Source organism: Pseudorca crassidens, chromosome 3 (genome assembly GCF_039906515.1).
Source record: "Pseudorca crassidens isolate mPseCra1 chromosome 3, mPseCra1.hap1, whole genome shotgun sequence".
Lineage (NCBI taxonomy): Eukaryota > Metazoa > Chordata > Mammalia > Artiodactyla > Delphinidae > Pseudorca > Pseudorca crassidens.
The window spans coordinates 39,311,474-39,338,921 of record NC_090298.1 but is presented as its reverse complement, the minus strand read 5'-3'; the positions used below and the strand labels follow the sequence as shown (position 1 = coordinate 39,338,921).

At 43.9% G+C, this 27,448-nt stretch overlaps 1 protein-coding gene across 1 annotated transcript; it reads right to left on the bottom strand.

Moving 5' to 3' along the window:
• Positions 1 to 663: 663 nt before the first annotated feature.
• Positions 664 to 11,300, bottom strand: ISL1 (ISL LIM homeobox 1). The gene is made up of 6 exons (XM_067730213.1): positions 11,264 to 11,300; positions 10,443 to 10,632; positions 7,439 to 7,698; positions 5,323 to 5,609; positions 3,910 to 4,077; positions 664 to 1,866 (listed from the first exon to the last, which is right to left on the bottom strand). Exons 1-6 carry the CDS (start codon positions 11,298 to 11,300, stop codon positions 1,750 to 1,752), a joined length of 1,059 nt encoding a protein of 352 aa, XP_067586314.1. The 3' UTR covers positions 664 to 1,749.
• Between the last annotated feature and the right edge of the window lie 16,148 nt (positions 11,301 to 27,448).

Here is a 27,448-nt window from a genome sequence, read left to right as displayed (position 1 = left end):
GGAGAGGCAAGAAAAGACACCCACTGACTGGTCTGGGAACTGGTGAGAAAACTCCCCTCTCTCCGTCTGGTCTTCCTGCGCAAATAAAGCAGCATTTCTCAAACGGCTGACAGCCGCCACTGGTAAATAATGATCATACTTCACTGGCTAGGCAGAAAGCCTCTCTTTTAGCGAGAGCTTATACTTGAAATATGGGTCATTTCAACGATCCTAAGCAGAAGACTTTGGTATAAAGCACTCTAAGGAGATAAACATAGTGACTCAGGATCAAAATCCATTTTAAGCAGGACCCTCTTCCTATTTTGGGTGGGGTGGAGTGGGATGGACGGTGGGGCAGGAAAAGAGACAGGAGGAAAGAAAGGTGGGAAACAGGACAGAGGAAAGCATCTCATTGTCAAAAAACCAGTAATATTATCACAGCTGAGAGCAAAAGGCTTCCAACCAGTTTTGATCCAACTATTGAAATGCAAACTTGCAAGTTCCACCTTAACTATCTGCAATAAAATATCACACCTATTATATGTCAGTTTACCCCGATTCACATGCAGTCTTTAATTTCAAACATTTTAATGACTTACTTGTAAACATATAAAAGAGGGACCCTGGATCATTGTGTTTATTTATTTATCTATGCCAAACATTTATTGGTGAAATAGTCCTGAAGATATAATTCTACATATGGCGCTTTGATTTCACATAATATTTAAGAAAAAAGACAAAACACATAGAATTAGACATATAATTCAAAGACCACGGTACAACCTTTATCTTTTTTTTTTTTACTTCAGCAAACAAAACATAATGTCAAATGACATGAAAAGTGGCAAGTCTTCCGACAATAAATAATAAATTACTTTATAATTTTTGCAATGCAAGAGCAAACAAAAAAAAAGTTTCCTTTTTTTCCTCTTTATTTCCAGAGAGAGCGAAAACAGTCATTTTAACCAATAACTATACACATCTTTGGGGGAAAAGTTCTTGGACAGACACAAGTCAAACACAATCCCGAGACGCTTGTGGCAAAATAGAGGTAACCTTGTTGCAATGCTTTATAAGTTGGTTTTTAAATCTGAATTCAAAAACCTTTAAAGTCGCTTCAGACTTCTTGATAGAGGATGGATCTCAAAAAAAAAAAGAGGGGGAGGGGCAAAAGGAAAAAAGAAATCAGCTACAGGACATGCTAGAGACCCAGGATTTCAATTAACCCCTTGTTCAAGTCAACTAAAAACATCGCAAACCAACGCAGCTCCACCTTCCTGAAAGGACTCTTTCAGCCAAAGAGGCCAGTTTCTCTTTCTGCTCATTTGCTGGAGCTCCTGTTTGGCAAGGCAATGACCAATATAGAAACAGCACCATTCAGAATAAGATGGACTAGAAAATCTCTATTTCTGCTTTTCTCTAGATGTGCAGTGAAATGAAAATGCCTTTTTTGAGATCCTTGAATATAAATCCTCTACGTTTTAAAAACGTCTTTTTTTTTTCTTCAGTACTCCTAAGGTCATTGGATAGCATTATGTTGGGTTTGGGTTTTGTTTGTTGTTTTAATTCTAGTAAAATCCCATGATTGTCTTCACAGTGTTGCTACCATATCACCTTGTCATTAAAACAGACTTCGTGCGTTTCATGGAGCATTCATTTCTTGATTCAGTTTTTATTGACTGGGTCGTTAAATACTTTTGTTTCGGAGTTCAACATTATAATTTCCCACTTTCTCCAACAGGGAAAAAAATACATCTGAATGAATGTTCCTCATGCCTCAATTGGACTGGCTACCATGCTGTTAGGTGTATCTGGGAGCTGAGAGGACATCGACGCCACTTCACTGCCAGTGGAATTAGAACCCGGTCCTCCTTCTGAAAAATTGACCTGCATAGAAGGTTAAGAAATGAATAAAGGAGGCTGTGATCGTATTCACAAAAGGATTATAAACTTGTCCTGTGTGTGTGTGTGTGTGTGTGTGCGCGTGTGTCTGTGTGCAGAGACAGATATATAGATAGAGATATCCGCACATATAATTGAATTTTAACAGGCTTAAAGAAAGCCTGCAAGGAAAAGAACTTGGGAAGAAATCCTCTCGCTTTCCCATCTTCCAAGAGATCTCTGTTTTAACTGAAACTGAATTCCCAACATTATGTTGCATTAAATTATTTAAGAACAAATGTGTTTCCCACTGTAAAATGGCATCGCAACTCTACCATGCATGCTCGAAATAAAATTATCCTGCTGGCTACGTGTTGCCCTGGGAGCAGGCGAGTTCTCAGTCTCTAGGCGTCAAAGCCTCTCTTCTTGAGTTGGAAAATCCATAACACGCCGCTCAGATCGTGTGACGGGAGATTCAGAGGAGGCTCCACAGAACAGTGATTAACTCCTCAGAGGGTTCACAGCGTGGCCTTTCTTCCTTGTTGTTGGTCCTGCTGCCTTTTGGCCTCTTTCTCTCTTTCAATCAGGCTCTTCCTTCCGAGAGGAGACCCATATATTATAACGTCATCCACATTATAAATATCTGGCTCCTTCTCTTAAGCCGAAAGTACTGTGTTGCTGTTGTAAACCTTCTTCTCCACTCTGCTCCCAACACCTCCCCATCCTCGGCTTCCCTTCCACTGCTCTCAGCTGACACTAAAGTTTCAGGAGGTGCAAACACTCGGCTGCCCTGAACCCTCCCCTTACCTGCCTTCTATGATCCAAATAACTGGTAAGATTAGCCTGACATTAAAAATAATTTCTTTTTCCTAATTCCGGGGTCTACCTTCCTTGCTATCTTATTGAACTTTCCCACTGTGAAGCCAAGGGACTTCTCAAATCTGCCTCCTCTAGACTGGCCCACTTTCAAACAGACACCTGGGCCAAGCCCTTTTAACCCCTGCCTGTGGCCCATTACCCAACTGTTGCCACAAAGAAAGAAAATGCCCTCCAGGTAAATGTGAGGGGAAAAAGTTAACCTCAATTCAAGCTTTATTTTCAAAGAAAGGAACAAGTTTTTCGGATGGATCTTGTTTTATAGAACAAGATCCTACAGGGCTGTTATTACTTAAGAAAAAAAACCGTATGTGTACATATATCATCTCACAAAAGATATATACTTAATAATCTTAGTTATCTTCACCCAGGTGAAAGGTGAGTTGAGTTTTCTCTTCTCTGGATGTGTAGAAATATTAACACGGAAACCGGTTTTCACATTATTATCTCTCTGATTGGTAGAACTCAGGTTCCTTTTGCTATACATGCCCCACAGTATGTGACTGTGTAGGATATTTGAACTTACATACTAAAAAAATGTTTAAGCACTCCTACATTTTAGATTAAGATATAGTCCCAGAAAGAGATATAGTCACAAAAGTATCAATCATATCTTTGAATAACTGAACTTTTTATTGATATATTTGAATAGTGCAGATGGGTGCCTGCTGACCATTGATAGTAACATTGATTATGTATTACAACATTGATTATTATTACAATCACCTTGATTTAGGTCCTTAACTATACCATGCTCTAGGAGCTGAGAAGGGAGTGCATTTACTGGCTGCTGATCAAAATGCCAAGGTGATCTCTAATGTCCCTTCTGACGCTACAAGTCGAAGATGTATGATTCTGCAACCCAGGATACCTTCCCACGCGTGTCTATTTAGTTAGGCACCTTGAAGTTAATCCCTCAGAACAGGCCTGATTGATAGAAAATTCAACCTATATGGTCAAACTATGAACTCTCACAGAAAAGACTGACAAGAGGTCTGTTTTCCTTGAGTGCTTCCCTCCTCTCTCCAACACACCCCCTTCGTCTCTCCCCAAGCCTGGGGTCGGGGAGCACCCTCCTCCCTAACCCCCCAGAATCTTTCCTTGTGTGACAGTTTAACCAGAATCTCCTTTCTTTGGCGATTCAGCCTCCCCACTCTGGGAGCTGACACTTACCAGTTGCTGAAAAGCCGGCTGATCTATGTCACTCTGCAAGGCGAAGTCACTCAGTACTTTCCAAGGCGGCTGGTAACTTTGCACCTCCACTGGGTTTGCCTGTAAGCCACCGTCGTGTCTCTCTGGACTGGCAGCCACCATGGGAGTTCCTGTCATCCCCTGGATATTCTGTGAATAGGTCCCCCCCCAAGCCCAACATGTTAATGAGCAAACTCCCTCCCTCCATTGTCTGTGCAGGCTAAGCAAATATACCCTGGTATTATCTTATCTATATAGTGGCCTTTATTGACTCAGTTAATCTGCTGTGCGTATGGATATTAGCCAGGGTTCAGTTTTGTGTTATTACGTTTTGTTCTTCTGTTTCTGTGGGCTGGACTATTAGGTCTGCTTGGACCTTATTAAGTGAAATTCTGTTTCGACTTTCTTCTTTCCCTTTAAATTCACTGTTAATCCCAATTCCACCTGTCTGCCTTTCCAGGCCATAGCGTCTCAGTGGAAAGCTGAGGCAGGATAGGCCTCCCTTCAGCCTCTAGACATGATGATTTTCTGGGCAGTTTGTTAGTCAGATCTGGGGGTAGATTTTCTGCAGGCAATTCTCTGGGAGCCAACCCCGACTCCCAAGCACTTGGGTCAGGCTACTATTGTGCTATTATGCACTAACCAACTTAGAAAATGCCCTGGCCCAGGCTTGGCCAGTCTGTCAAATTTAATGACAGCACGTTTTATGGCATTTAAAAATAGGGCCTAAGCCGTAAAAAGCAAAAAAAAAAAAAAAAAAAAAAATTGCTGGTTGGTGGGGGGAAGAAAGAAACTCTTTAGTTTAACTTAACCAGGAGGCCTGCCAGTTGGGTGCCGCTCTGGGCCAGGGATGATTGTGGGTAATAGTGCCAGGGGCCTGACATCTCTGGAGACCTGGGCTTGACCTGGAGCAGAAGGTGCCCTGTTTTCACGGGTCACCTTGGGGCCTTTCGCCCACCTGGGGGCTCTGCTGCAGGCTGCGCACGGGGGACACCGGGATGACCCTGGATTAAAAAGGAAGCCAAGGAGTTGTCCCTTCCTCCTCTCGGCTGCCTGAGGAACTGATGACCGGAACTTTGGCAAAACCAGCGCCAGGCCTCACTGCCCACGGAGGGGGAGACGGCCCTTCCGGATCCGGGATGGGGCGAGGCTGAAGGGCACGAGCCCACCCCCGCGGGCTGGGGCCTCCCGGAGCAGCGCGGGCCGCGGTGTGGGCGCTGGGCCGGGCACCGGTGGGGGGGCCTCTCCCCGGGGCAGGGGTCGGGGGGAGGGGCCAACAGTGCCGGGTCCTGCTCCGGAGCCGGAGGGAAACGGCGCCGGCCCACCTGGGCAGCCGGCACGCACGCCTCCTCGGCTTCCCCTCTCGTCCCCTGCCCGGGCCCCAGGGCCACTCACAGTTTTGTCATTGGGTTGCTGCTGCTGGAGCTGCTTCATCATGATGCTCCGCTTCTTGTCCTTGCACCGCTTGTTCTGAAACCAGACCCGGATCACGCGGGGACTGAGGCCGGTCATCTCCACCAGTTGCTCCTTCATGAGCGCGTCGGGCCGGGGGTTGGCGGCGTAGCAGGTCCGCAAGGTGTGCAGCTGCTTCTCGTTCAACACAGTCCGCACGCGGGTGGTCTTCTCTGGCTGCTTGTGGACGTGGGGCCGCAGGGCCGGCTGCCGGGCGGAGATGGGCTCGGCTGCGGGGCAAGGGGTGCCGTGAGCGGGCCGGGCCGCCCGCCCGCGCCGCTCCCGGACAATGGGCAGCTCTTTGCAGCCTCGACAGACAAAGCAGGGGCGGCAGAGGTGGGGGTAAGGGGCGCGAAAGAGAGAATAAAATCTCGCTCTCTAATATCAGAGGTCAATGCTCAGTAATCCGGGCCCGGAAAGCAGCCTTCGCCCCTGCTCGTGTCAACATGGAGTCAGCAAAGGGGCGCACGTCTCAGGGCCTGTCCCCCTGCTCACAGCAAGGGCGGCATCGTTCTGCCTTGTTTCTCCTCCCTTTACGCCTTTTCTAGTACCCGGACTGGGCCCAGGTTACACCGAGTCCACACAGCCCCCCACCCCCAACGCACAGGCGGTATTAGGGAAAGAAACGCAGAACCCCAGTGACAGCCAGAGACACTACCCCAGCGGGATGCCTGCAGCGCAAAGGCTGAGGAGGATTCTGACAGAGAGCTTGAACTTCAGTCCCCAGGGTACAATTATATCAAGGGGATAAAGAAATTCGGGATTTCGGCCATCTCTCCAGGCTTTGATCTTTCTTAGTCTACCTGGATCTACTAAATCTACCTGGATGTTCCTGATGTGATCTGATCCCAAGAAAAGGAAAATCGAAACTCTTTAGAGCTGCCTGGCCTCTAGAGAAAAGACAGCTGGGGAGTGTTTTGGCTCCTGACTCCCTCCCAATACTTCGGCCTCTTCTGTGCTTCCCACAGCAGAGCACAGGTTGCACCGAACAGAATTTGCCACCTCTGGCTTTGCCCCCCTGCAAGCTAAGTCACAAATCCCCCAGGACAGAATTCTTAGAGCTGCCAGAGAGCAGAGGAGGAAGAGTTGTAGTTTTCTCACAGCCAGAACTCAGGGCGAATTGACACTTTAAAAATGCACAGGGCAGATCTATCAAGACCAGAAAGCAGGTTAGGAAATGTTGTCTGCCTTCTTACCTGTGGCCCCCCTCCTGGCCAACCTTGCTCTATTTCTACTCTCCTTCCTGGGGCAAGGGCCCTCAGATCTGTTTGTTACAAATCTTGCACTTTCCAGGACCCCCGGGGGTCAGGTCAACACCTATGGGGTCAATTTAGTGTCACAGCAACAGGGCCGAAGATGAAATTCTCACCAAATCAAGTAGAATGAACGGTTTAAAGAGGGAGGCTCCCTTTCAAAGGCAATTACTGCAGATAAGCTAGTGGACAGTTTTAAATTACGGCTCCGTGTGAAGGCTTGCAATTATTAAAACTGTATCTTTTCAGGCCCACTCTCTCACAAAGGGATACAAATAAATTTTTAAAGTATTTTCTAGTGGGGGGGGCAGTTTGCAAGGGAAAAGGAATTGAGAGGCTAAATAACTTGAGGCCACCTAAGCTTCCTTCATTGGGTTAAAGGAGGAAGCTCCAGGGGCCCAGAGCTCCACCCCTTTAATTAGGCAGCTGCGGGGAGAATACCTGGCGGGGAGCTGAAGCCCGTTTTCAGTAAGCCGCGTTTTGGAGGCCAAGGTGAACTGGAAGTACTGTTTGGGCGTGTGCAGACACGTGTGCCCAAGCGGTGTACATTCACGGGCACCCACATCTAGACACACAGACGGGTAGCTGTGCTGGGGGGAGTCAAGGGAGACAGTGAGGGCATTGAACCTTGCTGCGAAAGAGTGAAGCGCGGTGCAAACCGCACCCAGAACCCTCCGTCTCCGACCGCAGCAACCGCCGCAAGGGTCCCAGGGTTGCTGCGGCCGCTGGCGCGCTGGCAGGAGTGGCGCTGGCCTCGCCTGGCGCCTGCCTCCCCGAGGAGGGCCTCCCTCCGCGCCCAGAAGTACCTGCCATTTGCAGCGGCCGCGCCGGGTGCAGGGGGCTGAGCGGGTCGCCGGCGCCCAGGCTGGCCCTCTCCACCACGTCGTGATCCGCGCGGCAGAAGAGCCCGTCCTCCCGCAGCGCGAACTCGTCCCCGGGGATGAGCTGGCGGCTGCAGGCCACGCAGCGGAAACACTCGATGTGGTACACCTTGGAGCGGGCGCGCATCACGAAGTCGTTCTTGCTGAAGCCGATGCTGCACTTGGCGCATTTGATCCCGTACAACCTGCGCGGGGGCCGGGCCCGGGGCGGGAGGGAAGCACAGAGAGAGGTGGTCACTTCAGGCGGGCGCTGCCCCCGACCCAAGGTCGCTGGCAACCTCGGCCACAACGCCCTGAGACACTGAAATCAGCATTCGCAGACAAGCTGGGAATGGGAGGGTGGAAATGATTAGATTTCTCTCGTTTCCCGCTCCATTTCCCTTTCCTATGAGCTTCTGTGTCTCGATCCGTACCTCTTAGTTGAAAACGCCCAGTCCAAACCATCGAAAAATGTTTGACGTGTTGGAAGCCTGGGCCGCTGCTCCAGCGACCAGTCCAGGGTGACCCTTGCCGCTCTTGGCAGGAAGGGGTCCAGGGGGACTCGGGAGTCACTGGCCCCAAATTTTTGCCTCCCTATCCCCCAATTTCTGCTGCTAGAAACGTCTCTAAAACTGCAACCCAAATCCTCCTTTCAAAAGAAAATGAGGTTATGGAATGAGATTGTCACCCCACTCGGTTTGAAAACACACAAATGCACAGGCAGAAGAACAAAATGAAACCTCTGAGGGTTTCCAGAGCCCTTTCTGCACAAGCCCACTGCACTTTTCCCCAGCTAAAGATCTTTTCCGCAGGCAGCAATGTTAACAGAAAGTTTCCTCTCCCTTCCTCCTTTTATTATTATTTTAAAAATCTGCTTTGGTTCCCTCCATCTTTTTCAATTTGCTGAAGCATCTACCTTTATTTCAGTTTGTTTGAGAACCCTGACCAGACAGAAAAATGAAAAGACCCACTCCTAAGGTCTTCCTCGCTGCTGACCTTTCTTTACCAAGAGACAATCCTTGTAGGTTTCATCTAGAGGCTCTGCCCTGGCCCCCTCTCCGCGTTATCACTAATAACCAAAGCAGGAGCGTTCCTACAAACAGAGAGAATGGAGGAGAGGAAAAGACCTACACAAAGGGGGGTAAGAGGGGGAGCCTCGCTCCCCCAAGGGGGGAAAGGCATTCGGAAATCTAAACGGTCTCTCTGTTCTGCTTTTACAACTACAGGATTTCAAAGGGACACACACACTTGCACGCGCATACACACACACAGTTGAAAGAGTGGAGAAGAAAATGTAAAAGCGATTGGTTCCTTCCACTAACGTTTAGCCAGAATTAGGCACAAGCAGGTCTGAATACAATTGAGTAAAACACTATTTCCACAGGAGTAAAGCTACTGCTGGGGTTGAGAAGTGAGCTCTCCCTCTCCAGAATCTTCAGTTCACAAACCAATCAAGTAAACAATTGAAAATGGCTCATTTGTCAGAGGTTAGAAGGTAGATTCAAAAGTTTTCCCTCCCTCCGCCTACTCTATGTGAGATCTTCCACTTCATAGGATGAGGACTTTACCTTGCCTGTGACCAAACAATTTGGAAAATCCCTCCCCCTTCCTCTAGCTCCCCTCTTCCCCTCTTTCCTCCCGTTCTCCTCCCCCACCATCAAAGTATTAATAAACTTTTTTTTCTGCACTGTTCAGCTTTATTAAAATTACACTCTCCACTTCGTGGTTTTAAAATAAGAAAAAATACTGCACACTAAGTGAGCAGGAAAAAATTGTAACTGCATACTTAAATCACAGCTAAACTTTAAGGTTAAGTTCTAAGCTCCATAAACTCTATGACTTACAGAGCTAATTACTTGTTAACAGCCACTGGAGAACTTATTTTTAAATATAATATTTTGATATTATTCGACATAATAACGAATCGACATAATAACGAGGGTGTTATCTCTTCTGTTTTGTTCTTAAAACAATAATATTTTCTTTGGAAATTCTACTTCCTTCCTAAGGCAGAAAATGAAGTTTCTGACATATGTATACACAAGTCAGAAAATTTGAGATTGGCAAAGCATAAAGTTTAGACGCAGAATAAATTGAAAGAAAAAAATTCAGAAAGTTCCTTATGTGGTTTTATTCTTGACAGTAAGGGCAATTCGCTCATTTTATCAGTTACCAGATTTTAATGTGAGAAAGGAAGCTGTTCAATTATCTAAATATACCAATTGTTCGTAGACAGATGATGGGCAATTTGATCTGCTCTGTCTAATTCATCAGCTCAGATAAGATAAGAAAGAAGACAGTCAGATGTCACCAAAGGGTTAATATTTAAAAAGATTAAATTTCCGGTCTTTTTTACAGAGAATATTTGGGTTGGTTTTTAAATTTTCCAGGCAGGAGTCCTTACCCTAAAAGTAAAAGGGCAATATCTCTATTTGCTCTTTCAAAGTACATCTCTAAATATGCTTAGGTCAAACTATTTCACCTATTGCATTGACATCTCCGAAGAATCTGGAAGTTACTAATAAAATATTTAATTAAAATAAATAAAAAAGAAAAAACATTGCATGATACAATAAAAACCAACCAACCTTTTTTTTTTAAGTTTAGAAACTCCAACTTTTCCATCTTGATTTTTTTTTGTTTGTTTTGGAAGGGGGAGGGTAACAGAGGAAAATAATTTGAGCATCACAAATTCCAAAAGCAATTATACAAGCTTCAATGCCACATAATTTATGGGAACCACTATCGAGTTTCGCGGGGGTTTTTTTCCCTCTAAAAAGTAAAATGAACAGCATAGGTTAATTTACATATTACACTTACGAGGGTAACTTTTGCACGCTGGAATCCATTAAGGCAAACTTCACCAAAGGACAAAGCCACACAAAATAATAAAGAATGGGGAGAGAGAGGGAAATCTCACAAAATTAAGGAAGCAGTATAAATGGCGTACCTGATATAATCTCTTTTACAGTAGGTTTTCCCATCTCTAACAAAGCACGTACAGCTCTCGTCCAAATACTGATTACACTCCGCACATTTCAAACATGCCGCATGCCATTCCAAATCCGGAGAAACCCTCAGAATATACTGATCGTGAATTTGATTGCCGCAACCAACACATAGGGAAATCAGACGTTTTTCTGAAATGAAAATAAATACATGATTGACTAACCGTTTACTTCCTACAGAGATAAACACACTTTTAGTGTCGTTCTCTTATAGGGTGTACTCTGCGAGTTTTTTTTTTTTTTAAGAGTATTGCACTTTGGGATGGTAATTGGAGTGTGCCATCAAAACCCTGACTCACTTTTAAAAGGAGGTGGAATATATGTAAAATGCAGATTTGAATAGTCTACATTTGTAAGCCTAGCACGCAATCAAACCCGTTCATTTTGTATTTCTTTTTCCTCCCTCCTCCCTCTTTGCCATAATCATTGGGAAAGATTATGGATAAGTCAAGTCAAAGAAAAGGTTTTGACTAGAAGCGTTAAGTGAACGCAGGGATGTCTATATTTTCCATGAAGCACGCTCTTAAATAGCACATAGGACTGGAAATTGTTAGCAAGAGCAGACATCAATACAGTTGTCATTCGTTGTTCTCTTTTGCAAGTCTAATGCTAATTCACATCTCCGGGTATTGTACTTGCAGGCGGACCTTTGCAACAGAATAACCTTCTCGGAGAGCTCAGGATTCCCGAGGAGGAAACCACCGCTTAGCACCAGAAGGCTAGGGTTTTGGAGGGCACGCAGGCGAATTCAAACACAAGGTACGATCAGTTTCCCGAAGATCAGAACCGACAGCAAGCATGCAGGCGTGGCGGCAACAAGAAAAAGCCACCTTCTCTCTCTCTCTCTCTCTCTCTCTCCAAGCAATGACTCGAACTCCGAAGAGCCCTTGGCACCCTTGCCTGAGAGAGACCCCCGCACAAGAACAGCACACCGAGCCCCACAAGGTAAAATCGCCTCTTACTTTTTGGTGGATCTCCCATGTCTCCCATATCTGTAACAGGGAGTAATGTCCACAGTGAAATGGTGGTTGTACAGTTGGTGACCAGCCCACAGAGAGGATGCTGGAGCTGTGGCTAAGTGGGAAACAGTGGCCCCTAGGGTTGCCAAGGCTGAGAGAGCCGCTGCCCGGCTGCGCCGCGCCCTCGCGGATCGGGGAGTCCAACTTAAGCCGGCGGAGCTGGCGGAGCGGAGGCGCTGCGGCGGCGGCTGACTCGAAGCGGCTCGGGCACCTCTCTTCCTTATCTCTTACTCAAACTTCTCTGCTCCAACTCAGCTCCATCGCCATTGGTCTGACGCAGCGCGCGGGGACGTCAGGCGAGCGCCTCGCCCATTGGCTACGGGGCGTGCGGCGCAGCTGTTCTGATTATCATATTTCAGCCTCGCTGCTGCCGTGCGCCACTGACCGCTCAGCGAGCCCGCGGGAGAGGATTAGGGCTCCCGAGGCGAGTTGCTCGGGGCTCAGGCCGCTCTCCCCCGATGCTCGGGCTGCCCGGCCGCTCTGGCTTTTGGCTTCCTTCTCCTCCTCCTCCTGCCCCCTCCCTTGCTCCTTCTCGGCCGTGCCGCCAGCGCCCTCGCCTCCTGTCGCGCTGCTCCTCCGCCCTGCGCTCCTGGGGTCCCCGCAGTCCGGCTGGCCGTGTTGCGCGCTGGGCTCACTTTTCCGCCGCCGGTGGCGAGTGGCTGGTGGGTAGGTCTTCCTGATGAAGAGGTCCTTCCCGGGCTTTAGGAAGAGGGGCGACTTGGAACAGGCCGTTTTCCTCGTTTGGTTTCGCGCTTTGGCGCACAGCTCCGGGCCTGGCCGGGCTTTGCTGCCGGGGCGGGTGAGTTCCCGAACTGGCTGCGCGTAGCGCGCTGGGAGCTGGCTAGGGGAAGACGAACCGGTCATGGGATGAATAGACCCAGAGGAATTGTTCGCTGCTGCTACCCCACTACCCCGTTATCCCTGACTTCAGATCTCCAGAAACGTGGGGGGTGGGGGGAAGGGGCGCTTCGTGCCTAAGCGGAAAATCAGGTTGGAAGCGCACAGGTAAAACCAAGCTGACTCCGCGGACTACTCTCTCCTTCCGACCCGCGAGGTCGGCTTTGCAGTTTAGAATTAGGAAGTGCACTAACCCGAAGCCTAAGTGCAAAGTGATCGGCCAGGAGTTTAAAGTTTGCAAAGTGAATATAGCCTGTCCAGTTCCTCTCTCTTCTGGTTTCCTGCCCTTTGTTTTTAAGCAAACGTGTACAGTTAGCTGGTGGTGTTTGATAATTGTAAGGACAAGTCTCCACGTCTCTCTAGAGATTTTAAAAATGCGTCAGTCTAAGGGCGTGAGTTAGGGAGAGGTCCAACAGAAGAACAGCGAAATACCTATTTCCCTTCACTGGGTGTGTTTATCTAATCATTTTCTCTCGGGAAACAACCTGGAGAGAGAAGAGTGTTGGCTGCAACTCGCCGGTAAATAACTGTTTTTAATAATTTCTTACATGTTCCCGTCATATCTTAACCATCTCCCCAAAAGAGTCACAGGAAGGCCACGAAGACTCCCCCCACCGCACTCCTCCAAAACTCCTGAATAGCTATTCCTAATCTAATGTGACTGCCAGTTTTATCTAAAAAGGCCCGCAAACGCACGCAGTAGTAGGTTTAATTTCGGTGTTTAATTTCGGTTGCCTTGAGAAAACCTGGTGTGTTAGGAAACTCCGTTCTTTGTATCATTCGCCAGATCTAGCCCTTGATAACAGCCGTGAGCCCTCAGCCGGTCTCAGTGGCTCGGTTTACAGGGATATGCTTCTCCAGAGCGCACAGAGAAACTAAGATGCTGAATTTCCTCCTGATCTGGCTGGGGCTTTGCCAAGAACATGCATTTGTTTTGTTTTCTCTCAAGGAAAATTTCTAAATGGATCTCATCCCTTCTGATTTTATTGTATCAATAAGTTATATCAGAGTGCGTGTGTGAAATCGAAAGTTAGAGGTAGGTTGATACATTTACCAGACTGGGGGGGCGGGGTGGTTTTGGTTTGGGGTCATAGTTTCTAGTCTCGATGGTATTATATGCGTGGAGCCTTTTGTCAGGCTGCTTTTGTAAAACTGATGCTGGTAATGACAACACGAAGCAAATCTTCCCAGCATACGGGTATGTTTCCTGTACAGATAACCAAGCTGACTCTATTTTTTAAAAAGGTACTATATCTCCAGGAAGTAGAGAATTTTAACCAATCATATTCCATCATGCCACCTTTATAACATGGAATTAAACAACGGAAGCTGCCAGGAGCCTGATGACTTATATTTGAGATCCAGAAAGCACCCTCACTATCCATCCTCCTTCAAACCAGCCACACACACAGTGTGGGATTTTAACTCCCTAAACTCATAAGCTATTCTAAAGAATTATTGCTCCTGATGATAGCAAGTCCAAGTAGAAAAGCTGGCATGTGGCTTGGAGGTAAACCGTTAGTAATAGGCAATTTTATCATAATGATGAAGACAAGATGTTTTCCTTTCTTCAGCCCACACTGTTACTGTAAACAAGTATTTTCTTAAGAAGTTTCTAAGCTGTTAGATACCTTCTGTCAAAGGGAGAAATTCGAGGGAACCCAATTATGTTGTTCCATGACGGATGTACTCTGGAGTTCTGTGTGTCTGTAGCTAATACATTTTGCATTAAAATCAAAGTTAGGATAGCAGGCATTATTGTTTCACTTTACCTTGAAGTTCAAGTGCGATCACAGATTATTCCCCTGTTTGTTTAAATGATTTCTATACACACATTTAACGCATCAAATATATCTAAAAAAATTTTGTAATGTTTTTATAGAATACATCAAACTCACATCAAACTGTGATTAGCAATATTTCCGCCCCCCCCCGTATTTGATCACAGGAGCGACCTCTTGTGTTCAAAGGGGGGATTAGACCCTCTCTTGTCAAAAATGGATTCAATTTTGACCTTTGTATATTCTGGTAGGTCAAAAAATCTATCCTTAAAAAGAGCAGTTGTGTGAATCCCGTTGTCAGCTCCTCTACTGGTGAGAGAAGAAAGAATATGAGTTCTTATTAAGTATAGTTCCCATTACCTCCTGGCCATCACAAATACATTTTAGTGTCTTTGAATATAAAAGGGATGCTAAGATTTAGTAAGTTCCACTTGAGTCTGTGGCATCCACCCACATGGACTTGTACACACCTTCCAAAACGCAGCTTTTCCACCTAAAATGCCTGGTGGGCTCTTACAGCTGCGCTTTGTGTGTTGTTGCTTTCTTTCTCTGCTTTGATTAAAATTTAAACACTCCACATCAAACAATGCCAAATACAGATTCCTAAACAAATATCATGTTCTCAAGCTACGTTTCAAATATCTAAATAGGCTTTAATTGCAATTGACAAGTAGCATTACATATTTACGATTTATTTATTTCCCAACAACTTCTGGCAGATATAAGTGGGTTTTAAGTAGGTTCTTTGGGAAATTATGTACGGTAAGGGGGAAAACTTTTCCCTCCCCAACTAACCAAGATTGGGAAGGAGAGGCGGCTTTGATCAGCTTTCCCTGAACTATGGATTTGTTTGGGAACTTATTCCCAGGGAGGTGATGCTCAGTTTAGCCCACATCAGGATCAGGCTTGAGAATAACAATTGGAATGCCAATCTCCACGAGTAAGGTGTTCAGATATAAAATATATATATATAACTGAAGGATTTATATTTTCTGATATCCACAAATACATAATTTGGGGGTCAAAATGAAACATGGACATATTTTATTCACCTCAGAAAATAGGTATGGAATATATATATATTTATCCCATTCACACTTTTTGTTTTTACTTATCCTATGTAAGATAGGAATAAGAATAAGGCTATACAAACCATCAGTATCTTAAATCACATCCAAGGGTCAGATAAAATTACAGCTGTATAAAGGGAGTCACGATTAACCATTTATATTCCACCCAGAACCGGGTGTGGATGTTTAGAACTAATTTTCCTCTCTTCCAGTTGCTGGTGCTGGCTTAATGAGGATGAATCAAGAGAATCTGCACTCTAATTTCAGAGAAGAATGGAAGGGATATTCTTTATGTACCATTGGGTATGAAATGATTGTCTTTTTTTCTCTCCTTTTACTTTTTTTAAAAAATAATTCTAAGCAAAGATAATAATAAAGGCAGTTAACAACAACAAACCTTTAGTTGTCATTCTTATTGCCAAGGACTCCTGCTGTGATTGTAGTTTTGTTGAGTGTCAGTTGCTTTATTAACCAGTTAAAACAATCTGGGTGAATTAGCAAGAATTTTCTTCTGCATGCAGAGCTTCTTAGCCTGAATTCAGGTAACCGCTGTGTCTGTCACCAGCGGTTCTGCTATTCTCTACTGGCGGACGGCAGCCAGGGAGGCAGCGTTCATGTGCGGTCTCCTGGTCCGTTCCCAGTCAGGATAGAATTCCACACTCCCGGAAGCGGCGAAGCCGCAAACCTCAGATCAGTCTTGAGAATGCGAGTTTCCGCATCTCATTGCCGGTAGGACTTCGACCAAGCGAGGACAGAAATTTGCACCCTCCCTTTAAAATTGTGCTTTTGGAAACATTTATGATTTCACAAAAGCGCTGGCCATGTCAGGTGAAACCCTTTTCTTCCTTCTTAAAGTTTTTTTTTTTTCTTTTTTCTTTTTGAAACTCTATGTGACTAGGAACAGGCAATTTTTAACTGGACTGGAGGTCTGTGTGGACCCCAGGTTGGAGTCAGTGAGTGCAATGTGCTAAGAGGTTCTGACCCAAGGACGCACTGAACCCTACCTCTGGCAAAGCCTTCATTAAATGCATCGGATTCTCTCGGGGGTAATTGGAGTCCTGAGGGGCGAAAAAGCTTCTCTCCCAGATCCTGGGCGGTTCAGCTGAAAGCTACCACATCTGTACCGAATCTAGCAAAACACCCACGGGTCCACCCGAGCTCTCGGGAAACCCGGAGCAAGTTAACTCAAGTGTAGTTGATCAAATGACATTCTTTCCGAAAGAAGTGACACCCTTTGCCCCACTGCAATCCTGTCCAACCGGCAGCTCTGAATTTAGCGCCAAAGGATTGATTTCCAACGCGCGATGGAGGTTTACTGGGAACGAGTGGGGGGAAGGGAGGCGAAGGTACCTTGTTGGAGGTCAAGAGGAGGAGGGGCAGCAGAAAATTACCGGCCAAGCGGGGGAGGGAACTGGAAGCCCGGAAATCTACCACTATGCCTCAAATAACCTTCCCTCACGTCTCAGAATTCAGCGCTCGAAAAAAACAGCCTCAGTAAGGTGTCCTCGGCTGGAGTCCTCGGGTAGGTTGCGGAGGTGATGTCAAGAGTTATAGCTACTTTCTACGAATAAAACTGGTGGCTAAAGCGTGTCGGGGCCGTTTACTGTATCTGAGAGGAGCGTGGGTGGAGGCTGTTTTTAAGCCGGGGGGGAGGCAATCATTGGTGGCATCTACCGGCAGATTGTGAGCGTAGGAGAGAAGGTGGTTTCGGGGCTGGAGGAAAATCTCCAAACCAGTAAATGGCTGGTCAGTTCAGAAGGTATGATGTTAGGGACAATCTTAAAGGTCGACTCCGCGAAGGTGAATGGGAGGATGAGCTCCGGGCGCGTGTACATTTATAGAATTCTCTACGCCTCCAGATCCAGGGTGTTAAGAAAAATCATTAATTCTTTGCGACTTCAGGCTGAGAGGAGAATTTGCTTTGCCCCCCTACCTGCTAAATACCAGCTGAGAAAGGGGCGCAGGAGACGACCCCTTTCAGAAAGAACGTCATTTGATCAACTCAACCGAGTTAATCACTTGCCTCCCGGAAGGGGTCAAGAACGCCATCCCTTCCCCCTGGGGCAGCCGCGCGGCGCGAGGTCGACCGCTCTACCCCAGGTAGCCTCTCATCGAGGGCGCCGGAAACCCTGTCTGACCGTTCTCTGTAGGGCTCAGAGCTTTGCGATCATGTTTCTGGTGTTTCCTAGAACCCCACTCGCCCGCGTTCAAGCAACAAAGGTCGCTAGAAATTTAGCCTGCCCCGAGTCCAAGGATAAGAGGAGCGCGAAACAAAGAGACCCCCCCCGCGCCCCACATCTCTGTCTCTCGGCCTCCTCCCTTCCGGATTTCCAACTTGCCAAACCCTGTGCTGGAATCCCCCCCCCCCCACTCCCCGCGCCCCGTGTTCTGCGCTTAAGGGCATTTTTCAATTTCATCTTCCAATCGAAAGAAGTGGGAAAATCGAACTGAATCTACACCCCCGGCCCTAATTCCTGCTAGACTTGGGAAAAAACCAACGTCCCGCAGACCTCTTTCCGTCCGGGTTGGCGAGCGCGGCCCCCCGAGAGAGGCCACTCAGTTCCTTAGTGTGAATCTGCTTGTCACGCACCTTTGGGACCAGAGCCCCGGATGGCCTGTCTCTGTCGCGCACTGGTGGGCCCGGGTGGGGACTCGAAAGTAAAAGTGAATCAGGTCGCCTGCCCGCGGTGCCGAGCACTATAAGAGCAGGGGTCTCTGCCTGCCACCTGGGGGCTGCCTGCTGGGAGACCCTGCAACCTCCTAGACCCGAAGAGTGGAGAAGAAAGCAGAATCTGCGGCTGCAGGCTCACAGACTAACCCTTTGGGAAGGTAAAACTTTCAGTGTTAGGTTGCCCCCTTCTCTGTCCATACCCCAATCCCCCGGGCTTCCCCCCCCCCAGATGAATATACTTGTGGAAATGAAAGAATCAAGGTACCATTTTAATTGCTTCAAACCCTTTGTCAAATCATCTCTTTATGCCAGCTGCCAGGGGCTCAACTTGATCTGAGCGCCTACATTCCAGAAAATGGTAAGGACATTCCTTCTGCATTTGCCTTGGTGGCAGCGTCCGGAAAGGATGGTATAGCTATTGATACAGAACATTGGAGTGAGTGGTTTAATTCTTAATATCACCACCAAAATATAGATAGCCCCAAGTATTCGCTGGCATTTTTTTCCAGGTTTATTTTATTCACTTTGTGTGGCAAGTGTTTGAATTGGAAAACGAGGGAAACCCCGCAGCGTAGATTCACTTCTGTGCTCTTCTGTCAGGCGGGGGACCCACATGCGCTGATTAGCCGGAGAAGCGGACTCCTTTGTTGATTTAAGAGTTCATCAGGCAAGAGGTAACAATTACCTTGTTGCGTTTTCTCAATTCTCTGTTGTTGACTTGTATCTGGAATGCCTCCATTGTACAAAATTCAATCCAAAAATGAAAAAAAATTAAGGCAAAAAGGTAACAATGGTAAGACAGATCTATTTTAACTGACTTTGTGTGTGGATTGTATATACCTTACAAATATATGAAAAACATTAAAAGTATATAGCATATGTTTTATGTATAATTATGTATAATTATGTGCTAATGATAACATTATTTAATATTTTAATATAATTCCAGAAAGAAATGTTTGAAATGCTGTTTCATAGTACACATAACACCCTCCTTCCAAGAAAATAATTAGCAAGCTTCAAAATAATATTCAGGGTGCTTTGTAATAAGAACAAAATCTGAAGCTTCATAGACCAAAATCCCATCAAACATCATGGTCCATAGCTAGTTTGCTACAGGTTAATTCTATAAAGAAATACCCTTCTGTTTTGCACAGTCTCATTTTATTTCAGTTGTGCATTTAAAGTATGTATTTTACCACTTACTATTCTGAAATTTCCAATCATATCATATCAACAAGAATTAAAATATGAATAAGTCCTAGATAATGCTTAAGGAATGACTACAATTAACTTCTGTGGTTTGAGAGTATTGTGCTCTTCTTTATTTAAATGTAAATATTAATATATTAATATAACTAGATAGTTCACCATCTCATAATTTACAAGACATTCATATAGTGAAAGAGCAAGCATTACTTTCTGTAATGTCTACTTAGGGTCTATTATCAAAATACAGTAATAAGATTCATATGAGTAACCAAAATGTAGCTATCCACTCTGCTATCAGAGTGTTCAGTCTAGTTATAAAAACATTGAACTATTATATCATGTGTGCTCTCACTTGAATGTAGTTAAATTAATGCTTTGTCATTTTTAAGAATCCTCCCCACACTCCCTAGGTATGTGTAATAGCCTAGGAAGATCACTGCATCAACGGTAATGCTAAATCAGATATTATATTATTACCTATAACTAGCATCCTGTTGACTTTCACTTGAATATCAGGACTCAAATCATGTCTTACTTCAGAATGTGGTACAGTGTGCTGTTTTGTCTTCTTGGCTCAGTGTTACAATTTATTATTCACTCTCCTTTTTATGAGCTGCACAAACCATTGGGGATAGTGATGAGAAGTGCTGGATAAGTTTCATTGGCTTTATAATCTCCTATGTTTTTTGACAAAATAGAAGTCTTATCTTTTTAGGTCTTGATGGCGTGTTTCTTCCAATCCTGAGATGTTGATTTAGCTGTCCCGAACATCACATGACGTACATCTCCATAATCCTGTACCCAAGTCATTGCAGATCTGCTGACATGATTTTGGATATGCTGTGCCAGGGCAAGTATATTCTTTTTAATGTTGCCAGTAGTGAGGAGGAAACATGAGTACAGCTCTCAAAGTGGAAGAAAAGGTTAAGTGGGTAGAACATCACTCCTTTGAATATGGTGGTGGAGAAAGAATTGAGTGTACGTGACTTTATCAACCATCAAAAGAGAGGATGAAAATAGATGTTAGACTAAGAGAAAAGTATTCAATTTTGAGAAGGGTAAGAGAAAGCTTATTGAGGAAAAGGAAAAAGTGGAGTAAATATCAAGAGGAACAAAAGAAAGGAAGAGGCCTTGATGACCCAGTTCATCTGGCACCCAGATCTTTACTAGCAATAGATGGAATTTGGGAAAAAAATAGACTTTATAATTATTTTAATCTGGCATTTATACTTTAAAACTCTGATTTAAGGGGGGGAGATTTTTTGTAGACTATTTGGTAATAATTTTAAAAAGTTGTATTGCATCTTTAAATGTCTTATGCTAGAATGCTTACCAAAAGTAAACTCACTATTGTTAGACTGAATCAGCACAGAAAATACAAACTAAAATTATTAGAAATACCACAGAATGGATTCCTACATTTTTTTTATGTAACTATTTTCATTTCACAACAAGATTCAGGACTCAGAAAGGACTAGATCTGAGAAGGAATTTTATAAAATGGCTTCAAAGTTTTCCAGAGTTTTTGTCAGTCATTGCCCTTTCTACAGATTGGATTATACCAGAAAGTGTAATTCACGTATTTGGAACTGCTCACTTAAACCATAATAAAAACAGAAAGATGTTGTGAAAAAACTACCCTATGTTCAAATTCATGCCAGGGAACTTGAAGGGCTGCCAGCAAAATCGTTGCTCTGTTAGCATTTCTGACCTGGCTTCACATTCTCCTAGACTAGTTCTTCTGATGTGAGAAGAATGTAAGCCAAAACCACAAGGGAGCACTCTTCGCACCCATGCCCTTGGGAAGAGCTGGGATGTCCAAAATGTTGGAATGGTCAGATACAGTTGTTCTCAGAATCTATTCCGGAGGTCCTGGGGTCAGAATGTCTGCACATGTGCACAAAGCAACAAGCCCATAACAGCCTGATTGGAGGCAGCAGTGCCCCATAAAATGTCATACCCAGCCAGAATCCAACAACATTTGAAAGGCGTCTGCTATAGAGAAGAAATATGAGACTGACAGCGTCATCTTCAGCAGTGGCAGCAGCAGTGAAGAGAGATGGATGGGGATTAATCATGGTAAAATACTGAGCAGAAGAGACAGCAAATTCTGCCAAGCATGAATACTTCTCTACTCACATGTTTCACAAAGTACACTCTTCAAAGTACAAGCTGATTGGTCAAGGTCAGGTTGATCTTTGCTAGGCTAAAAGAAGCAGCTGCTGAGTGTATCCCATGGCAGATGGATGACACTTAAAGATTTTTAATGTTAAAAAAAAATTATTTGTGGTTTAACAGTAGAAATACTTCTGATAACACATGGTAATCAAAATTGCATTCCCTCTCAGCGCTCATGCCGTTCACTTAAGGGAGTAACATGGATTTATAAAGATTATTGGATGCTATTAGCCTGTGGGTCTTCAGGACTTTTCATGTATATCCCTTATGTTACTAGATTTAGCATGTTGCCTCATTTCATAACCTCTCCTCATTAAGACATCCTTTGTGTAAGTAAAACATTTACATAACGGCCTTTGAAGGACTGAACAGGTAGCTCTAAACGTTAACTCTAGGCAAGGCTACCGAGACTGAAATAGCACCACAACCCTCCCCCAGTATCTGTCAAGGGACACCAAACAACTCTTGTAAGGATTTACTTCTTTGACATTCATAAAAGGCTTTTTAATCTTCAGAGGTTTTTGTTTAGTTTTGTTTGTTGGTTTTTATTTCAAATATGAAAGCTTTCTGTAGGTGATTTTTTCCCCTGTCCCTTTACCCTTTTGCATTATTATGAAAGTTTCTATAATAAGCAGGTTGACAACAAGAAAAAAGGAAGGAAGATGTCAAAAAGGAAACCAAGATGGTGGATCTAAAAACGAGTGATATACAATGGAATACAACTCAGCAATGAAAAGGAATGCAATATTGATACATGCTATTACATGGATGAGGCTCAAAATACATATGCTGAGTGAAAGAAGTAAAACCAACAGATGGACACACTGTATGAATCCATTTATGTAAAATTCTAGGAAATACAAACTAATGTATAGTGACAGAAATTGGATAAGTAGGGGCTTGGGGATGGGACAGGTAATGGAGGGGAGGCAGGGAGGGATTACAAAGGGCCTTTAAGGAAACTTTTGGAGGTGATGTATCTTTTGGAGTTTCATTATCTTGATTGTGGTGATAGTTTCACTGGTGTATATCAAAGCTTACCAAATTATATACTTTAAATATGTGCAGTTTATTGTTCATCAGTTAGACTTCAATAAAGCTCTTAAAAAATCAACCTCAAGAAAGAAGCTTGAAGTATTGTGTTGCCCCATTCTTTATTATTATCATTCCTGTATACTTTTTACAGTGAGGTGATAGGGGAAGGGACAAGTGCACAGCATTGTACATGATGAAATAAGGTGCTTGAAGAGAGAACGAACTTACCTCAGCCATTGCCCTGATTGGAGCTTTGTCAGCAGTTGATCAGGAACACCAATCTGAATTTTCTATTGCCTAATTCTATAATTTTAAGCACTTTCCCTTCCTCTTGTACTATCACTATTAGGGAGGATCCCAAGATATGCTTTCAAGAAGGTTTCTCAAGTATCCTACTTTCCCCAAAGTCAAATTAATTCTATCATTTTTAGCACTTTGTTGATAATTGTTTATGATACATAACTTTCTACTTTGTTTAAGCATATGTCTTTCCATCATTATCAGAAAGTCTAACAGAGGGTCCACATCCAGTCCATTATTATAAACCACTGGCTATCTACAGATCTTTGGTGAATTATCTAATGGTCTCCCAGCCAGATGAGCCCTGCTGCCTTCGGCTGAACTCCTCCAGATGTCAGTGTGTGGCTCCCCTGAACAGTAATCTTGGCCACTTGGTTCTGTCACCCAGCAGGTCCTAAAGTCAGCCTGATTTATGTCTGAGCTCTTCACACCCTTCAGGCACTGCCTTCAACTCCTGGCTGCAGCCCATGGCTTTCTAGACAGGCTGCCATGTTCCTCTTTTTGTCCCTGTGGATGGGTCTCTAGCACGTCCCCAGCTCACTTCTTCCTTGTCAACTTAAGTTGCTGTGAGCTGACCTCTATATCTGATCTTCAAGTAATCACATTGGTTCTATCTTTAATCACTCAGACACACACAGGCCCTTCTGTGAGGTGGAAAGAAGGGGAAAGAGACATGATTTAATGTGACAGTGCTTAAATGTAAGATTTATGTCTCCATGTTTTGGATTTGGGGTTTAAACATTACTCACGAGGGAAGGGATCAGCTAGTTTTTTTGCCTGTAGCTTATGTGTGTGGGTCTCTCCACAGGGCAGGACTTGTACATGGGTGAACACGTACCTCCCTTAAAGTCAGAGGAGGGTATGAGGCATTTGAGGGCAGAGGAGATGGAGCAAGATGAAGAACACTAGTATTGACTAGAAACCTTTCTTCATACTAGTTTCTCCCATCACCATTCAAAGTTACAAAATATGCAACACAGTATTATTGACTGTAGTCACCATGCTGTACATTATATCCCCAAGACATTTATTTTAAGACTGGAAGTTTGCACCTTGTGACACCCTTCATCTATTTTGCTCACCCTCCCAGAAAACTTTTGTGGCAGAAAAAAAAAGAGCATTTGAAAGGCTGTTGCCAGAACAATTTTTTTCTTCCTTTTCTCTCTGTGGAAGAGACTGCTGTTTGCTCACAATATCCATTCCTCTCCCACCCCGCTTCTTCCTTGCAAATAGAATCCTGTTTGCTGTTTGTTTGTTTGCCTATTGGATATATTCCCAGCTAACTCACTCTATTTCCTAACCTCTCTTGTAGATAGGAGTGGCCAGCAAGGTATAAGTGGAGGTATATGTGTGGGTCTTGTGGGAAAACTATTTAAAGGGTAGCAGACAACTAGCATGCATCTCTCCTGCTCTTATTTCCCCTCTTCTCTTTGATTGGAACTTGGGCGTTGTGGCTGGAGCTCCAGCAGCCATATTGTATCTTTGGGATGACCATGAGGAAGAAGCCAGGCACAGTGAGCAGATGGAAGAGTTTCCTGGGTCTCTGATTATTTTCTAGAGCCATGATACCATCTCTGAAATGTTGTGCTAGTTATCTATTGCTGTATAAAAAATGACCACAGATTTATCGGCCTAAAACAACACCTGCTTATTATCTCACAATTTCCTTGGGTCGTGAGTCTGGGCATGGCCTAGGTCCTTGAGCAAAGGACCCACTCAGGGGTCCTTTGCTCAAGGTGTCACAAGGTTGCAGTCAAGGTGTCAGCCAGGCTGCATTCTCATCAGGAGTCTTGACTGAGGGAAGAATCTGCTTCCAAGCTCACTAGGGTTGTTGGTAGAATTCATATCCTCGCAGTTGTAGGACTGAGGTTTCCATTTTCATGCTAGCTGTCAGCCAGGGACTACTCTCAACATCTAGTTCAGGACTTTGCCATGTAGCCATCTCCATAGTTCACAACATGTCTGTTAGCTTCCTCGAGGCCAGCAGAAGAATCTCTCTCTTCAGGAAGGGCTCAGTCCTTCTTTTAAGGGCTTTCACCTGATGAAGGGAGATGACATCTCCCTTGTGATTAACTCAAAACTCAACTGATCTGGGACCTTAATTCCATCTGCAAAGTCCTTTGGCTTTTGCCACATACTGTAACCTAATCACTGGAGTGGTATCCCATAATACTCACAGGTCCTGTCCACAGTCAAAAAGCACGTATAGCAGGAGGCTGAGAATCTTGGAGGCTGTCTTAGAATTCTGCCCATGGGCTTCCTTTACATTCAGAGGATAAACCCCTCATTTCTTTCACCATAGACACAACTCTGATACTTACAACCAAATACAATTCCTAACTGTTACAGTCTTTGGAAATGTAAGGGAAAATATATAAAGAAATAACTGAGTAAAAAAAAGTAATTTCAAAATTAATACAGAAACATATGTTTGTAAATTTTTTTAAAAAGTCAAAAGTGAACACCCTCTTTCAAACACCCCAATACCTCTTCATTCCCTAAGAGTAGAGGCTGATAGTCACAGTCATTTTTCTGTGCATTTACAGACACACACTCCCATATGCATGTATTACATATATAAAACGTTTAATTATATTTTATACATATATAACACATCTATATTTATTAAAAAATTAATCATGTGATGCATAATATTGTTGTAGGATTTTTATGTATGTTAATGCCTTCCATCCAAAGACCACCAGGAATTCACTTGTAGTGGAACAAGTCGGGTTTATTGTTCATTGCTGCAAGAGAGACTGCACACCATGGAGAACTTGGGAGTATCTTGATAAAAGGGTATTAGAAAGAATTGAGGATTTGTACTTTAGTTGGGTGATTTGGGTGGAGGGTTTAAAGAAATGGGGGTTTGCACACTCTGGATTGGATGCTATCAGAAGGTGGGGATAATTTTGTGATTGAGTATCTTAACAATCTTTTCTAGAAGGAGGGAAGACCAGAAGGAAAACAAAGCTGTCATTGCTGAAGAAGCAGCGCTCACTTAAATGAGCCAGGAGATATTTGATATTTCTGTGGTTTGCACAGTGACTTGGCTTTTGTCTTGTGAGTAGACAAAATTATGAAGTGGTCTTGGTCTCTAGAGTCACAGAGAAACCTCGCTTCATGTTGATATCTGTGAGACTGTTTTGGTGGGTCAAACGGAAGAACACTGAGCCTTAGGTGTGAGGGCCAGGCCAGCTCCTAGCAATACTGAGCCCCAGCTGTGTCAGACTAAGTACACGGATGTCAGGATCTGCTTTTCTCATTCTCCCAGAGAATCTATCTACTGAGAGAAAAAGAAAGATACAAATGAGGTAATATATTGCATTGATTTGGAGATAGAACACTTATAAACTATCCATCACATGCATAATTATATATGTAGGATCATAATGTAGCTGATAATTCTAGACTTTGAGACATTTCAATATTGTCTGAAAATATCCTATGTTGGTAGGATACACACACACCACACCTACAAGCATATATGAAATACATGTTTTATATATGTCTCATATATATACTTTTTAAGAGAAAGCATTACTCTAAAGGTATCTATAGACATGTTTATAATATATAATTTGTATATACTTTGTTAAGAGAAAGTATTACTAACTATCACATCCTGAATCAGTATACTAGCTAGAACTTGTAGGATTTATCTTGATTGGTCTTTGTTTCAAAGTTGTATAAACAACCAACTGCTGCTGCTAATATCAACAACATTTTCTAAAAATATGCAGAGTATGTTGTGTCCTTCTAAATATTTATCTTTTTTAATAATCTCAATAAGCTATATTTTGGGAAACTTTTTGGGTGGGCAAATAAATACTTCCAACTGAAACCAAATGAAGAATAGTTCAATTCTCCTCTAGCATTTATAGCATTCTTCTCTAGTAATTGAAATATCCTTGGTCCAAAATAGATCTGGGCTGTAATGATTTTTCTCTCTAAAGTTGGAGTAAATGAGATTCTTCCAGAGTCAACCAGCCTGGTTTCTCATTTTTCTGTTAGAGAAAGAGAGCCCTTTGAAGTTCATTCTGAAGTTCCAACTGGAGTCATGTGTATTTTTCACATTCCTAGTCTTTCAAGTAAGTGTTGTAAGCCTTGTCTACAAAGTAGTTACAGAGTTACCTGAAAGGGACTGTAGGTTGCTTGTCTAAATTAGTTAAGATGACTTGTAATTTCTTGGGGGAAAAAGTTAGAAAATGAAAGTTATCTCTGAGTGTTTAGACTGAATTTCAGTATTCAAAGGATGAAATCTTCCACAAATCTATTTAAAGTTGCTGAAAAAGGTGTAATATAAGCACAATACTGTACCTTCTTTCCTTTCCAAAACCCCTGGAAAGGTGCCATAGAACATGTGTTTACGAGTCTCTGCTAGAAGTGAGTAAGCAATTACCATAGATCAGTTTAGCGGCCAAAAGACACCCAGTTCATTATTCAGTTTCCTGGTCCTTGTTCCCCCCAGGTGTTCTATCTACTTCATATGCCACTTCATATCCAGGTTACCTGGTGAATCAAAGGAAAAGGGAATAGGCTCTGTGGTCTCTTGAGAAGGCAGAATGATGAAGCAAGTTGATTTTTAGCACACCTTCCACTTCTTTTCTTTAAATTTAATTTTTATTTTATATTGGAGTATAGTTGATTTGCAATGTTGTGTTATTTTCAGGCATACAGCAAAGTTATTCAGTCATATGGGGTGGGCCAGAAGCTTTGTTTGTTTGTTTTTTCCATAAGATGGCTCTAGTATCACTTAGTTGTCTTTAACTTCATTCGAAACAA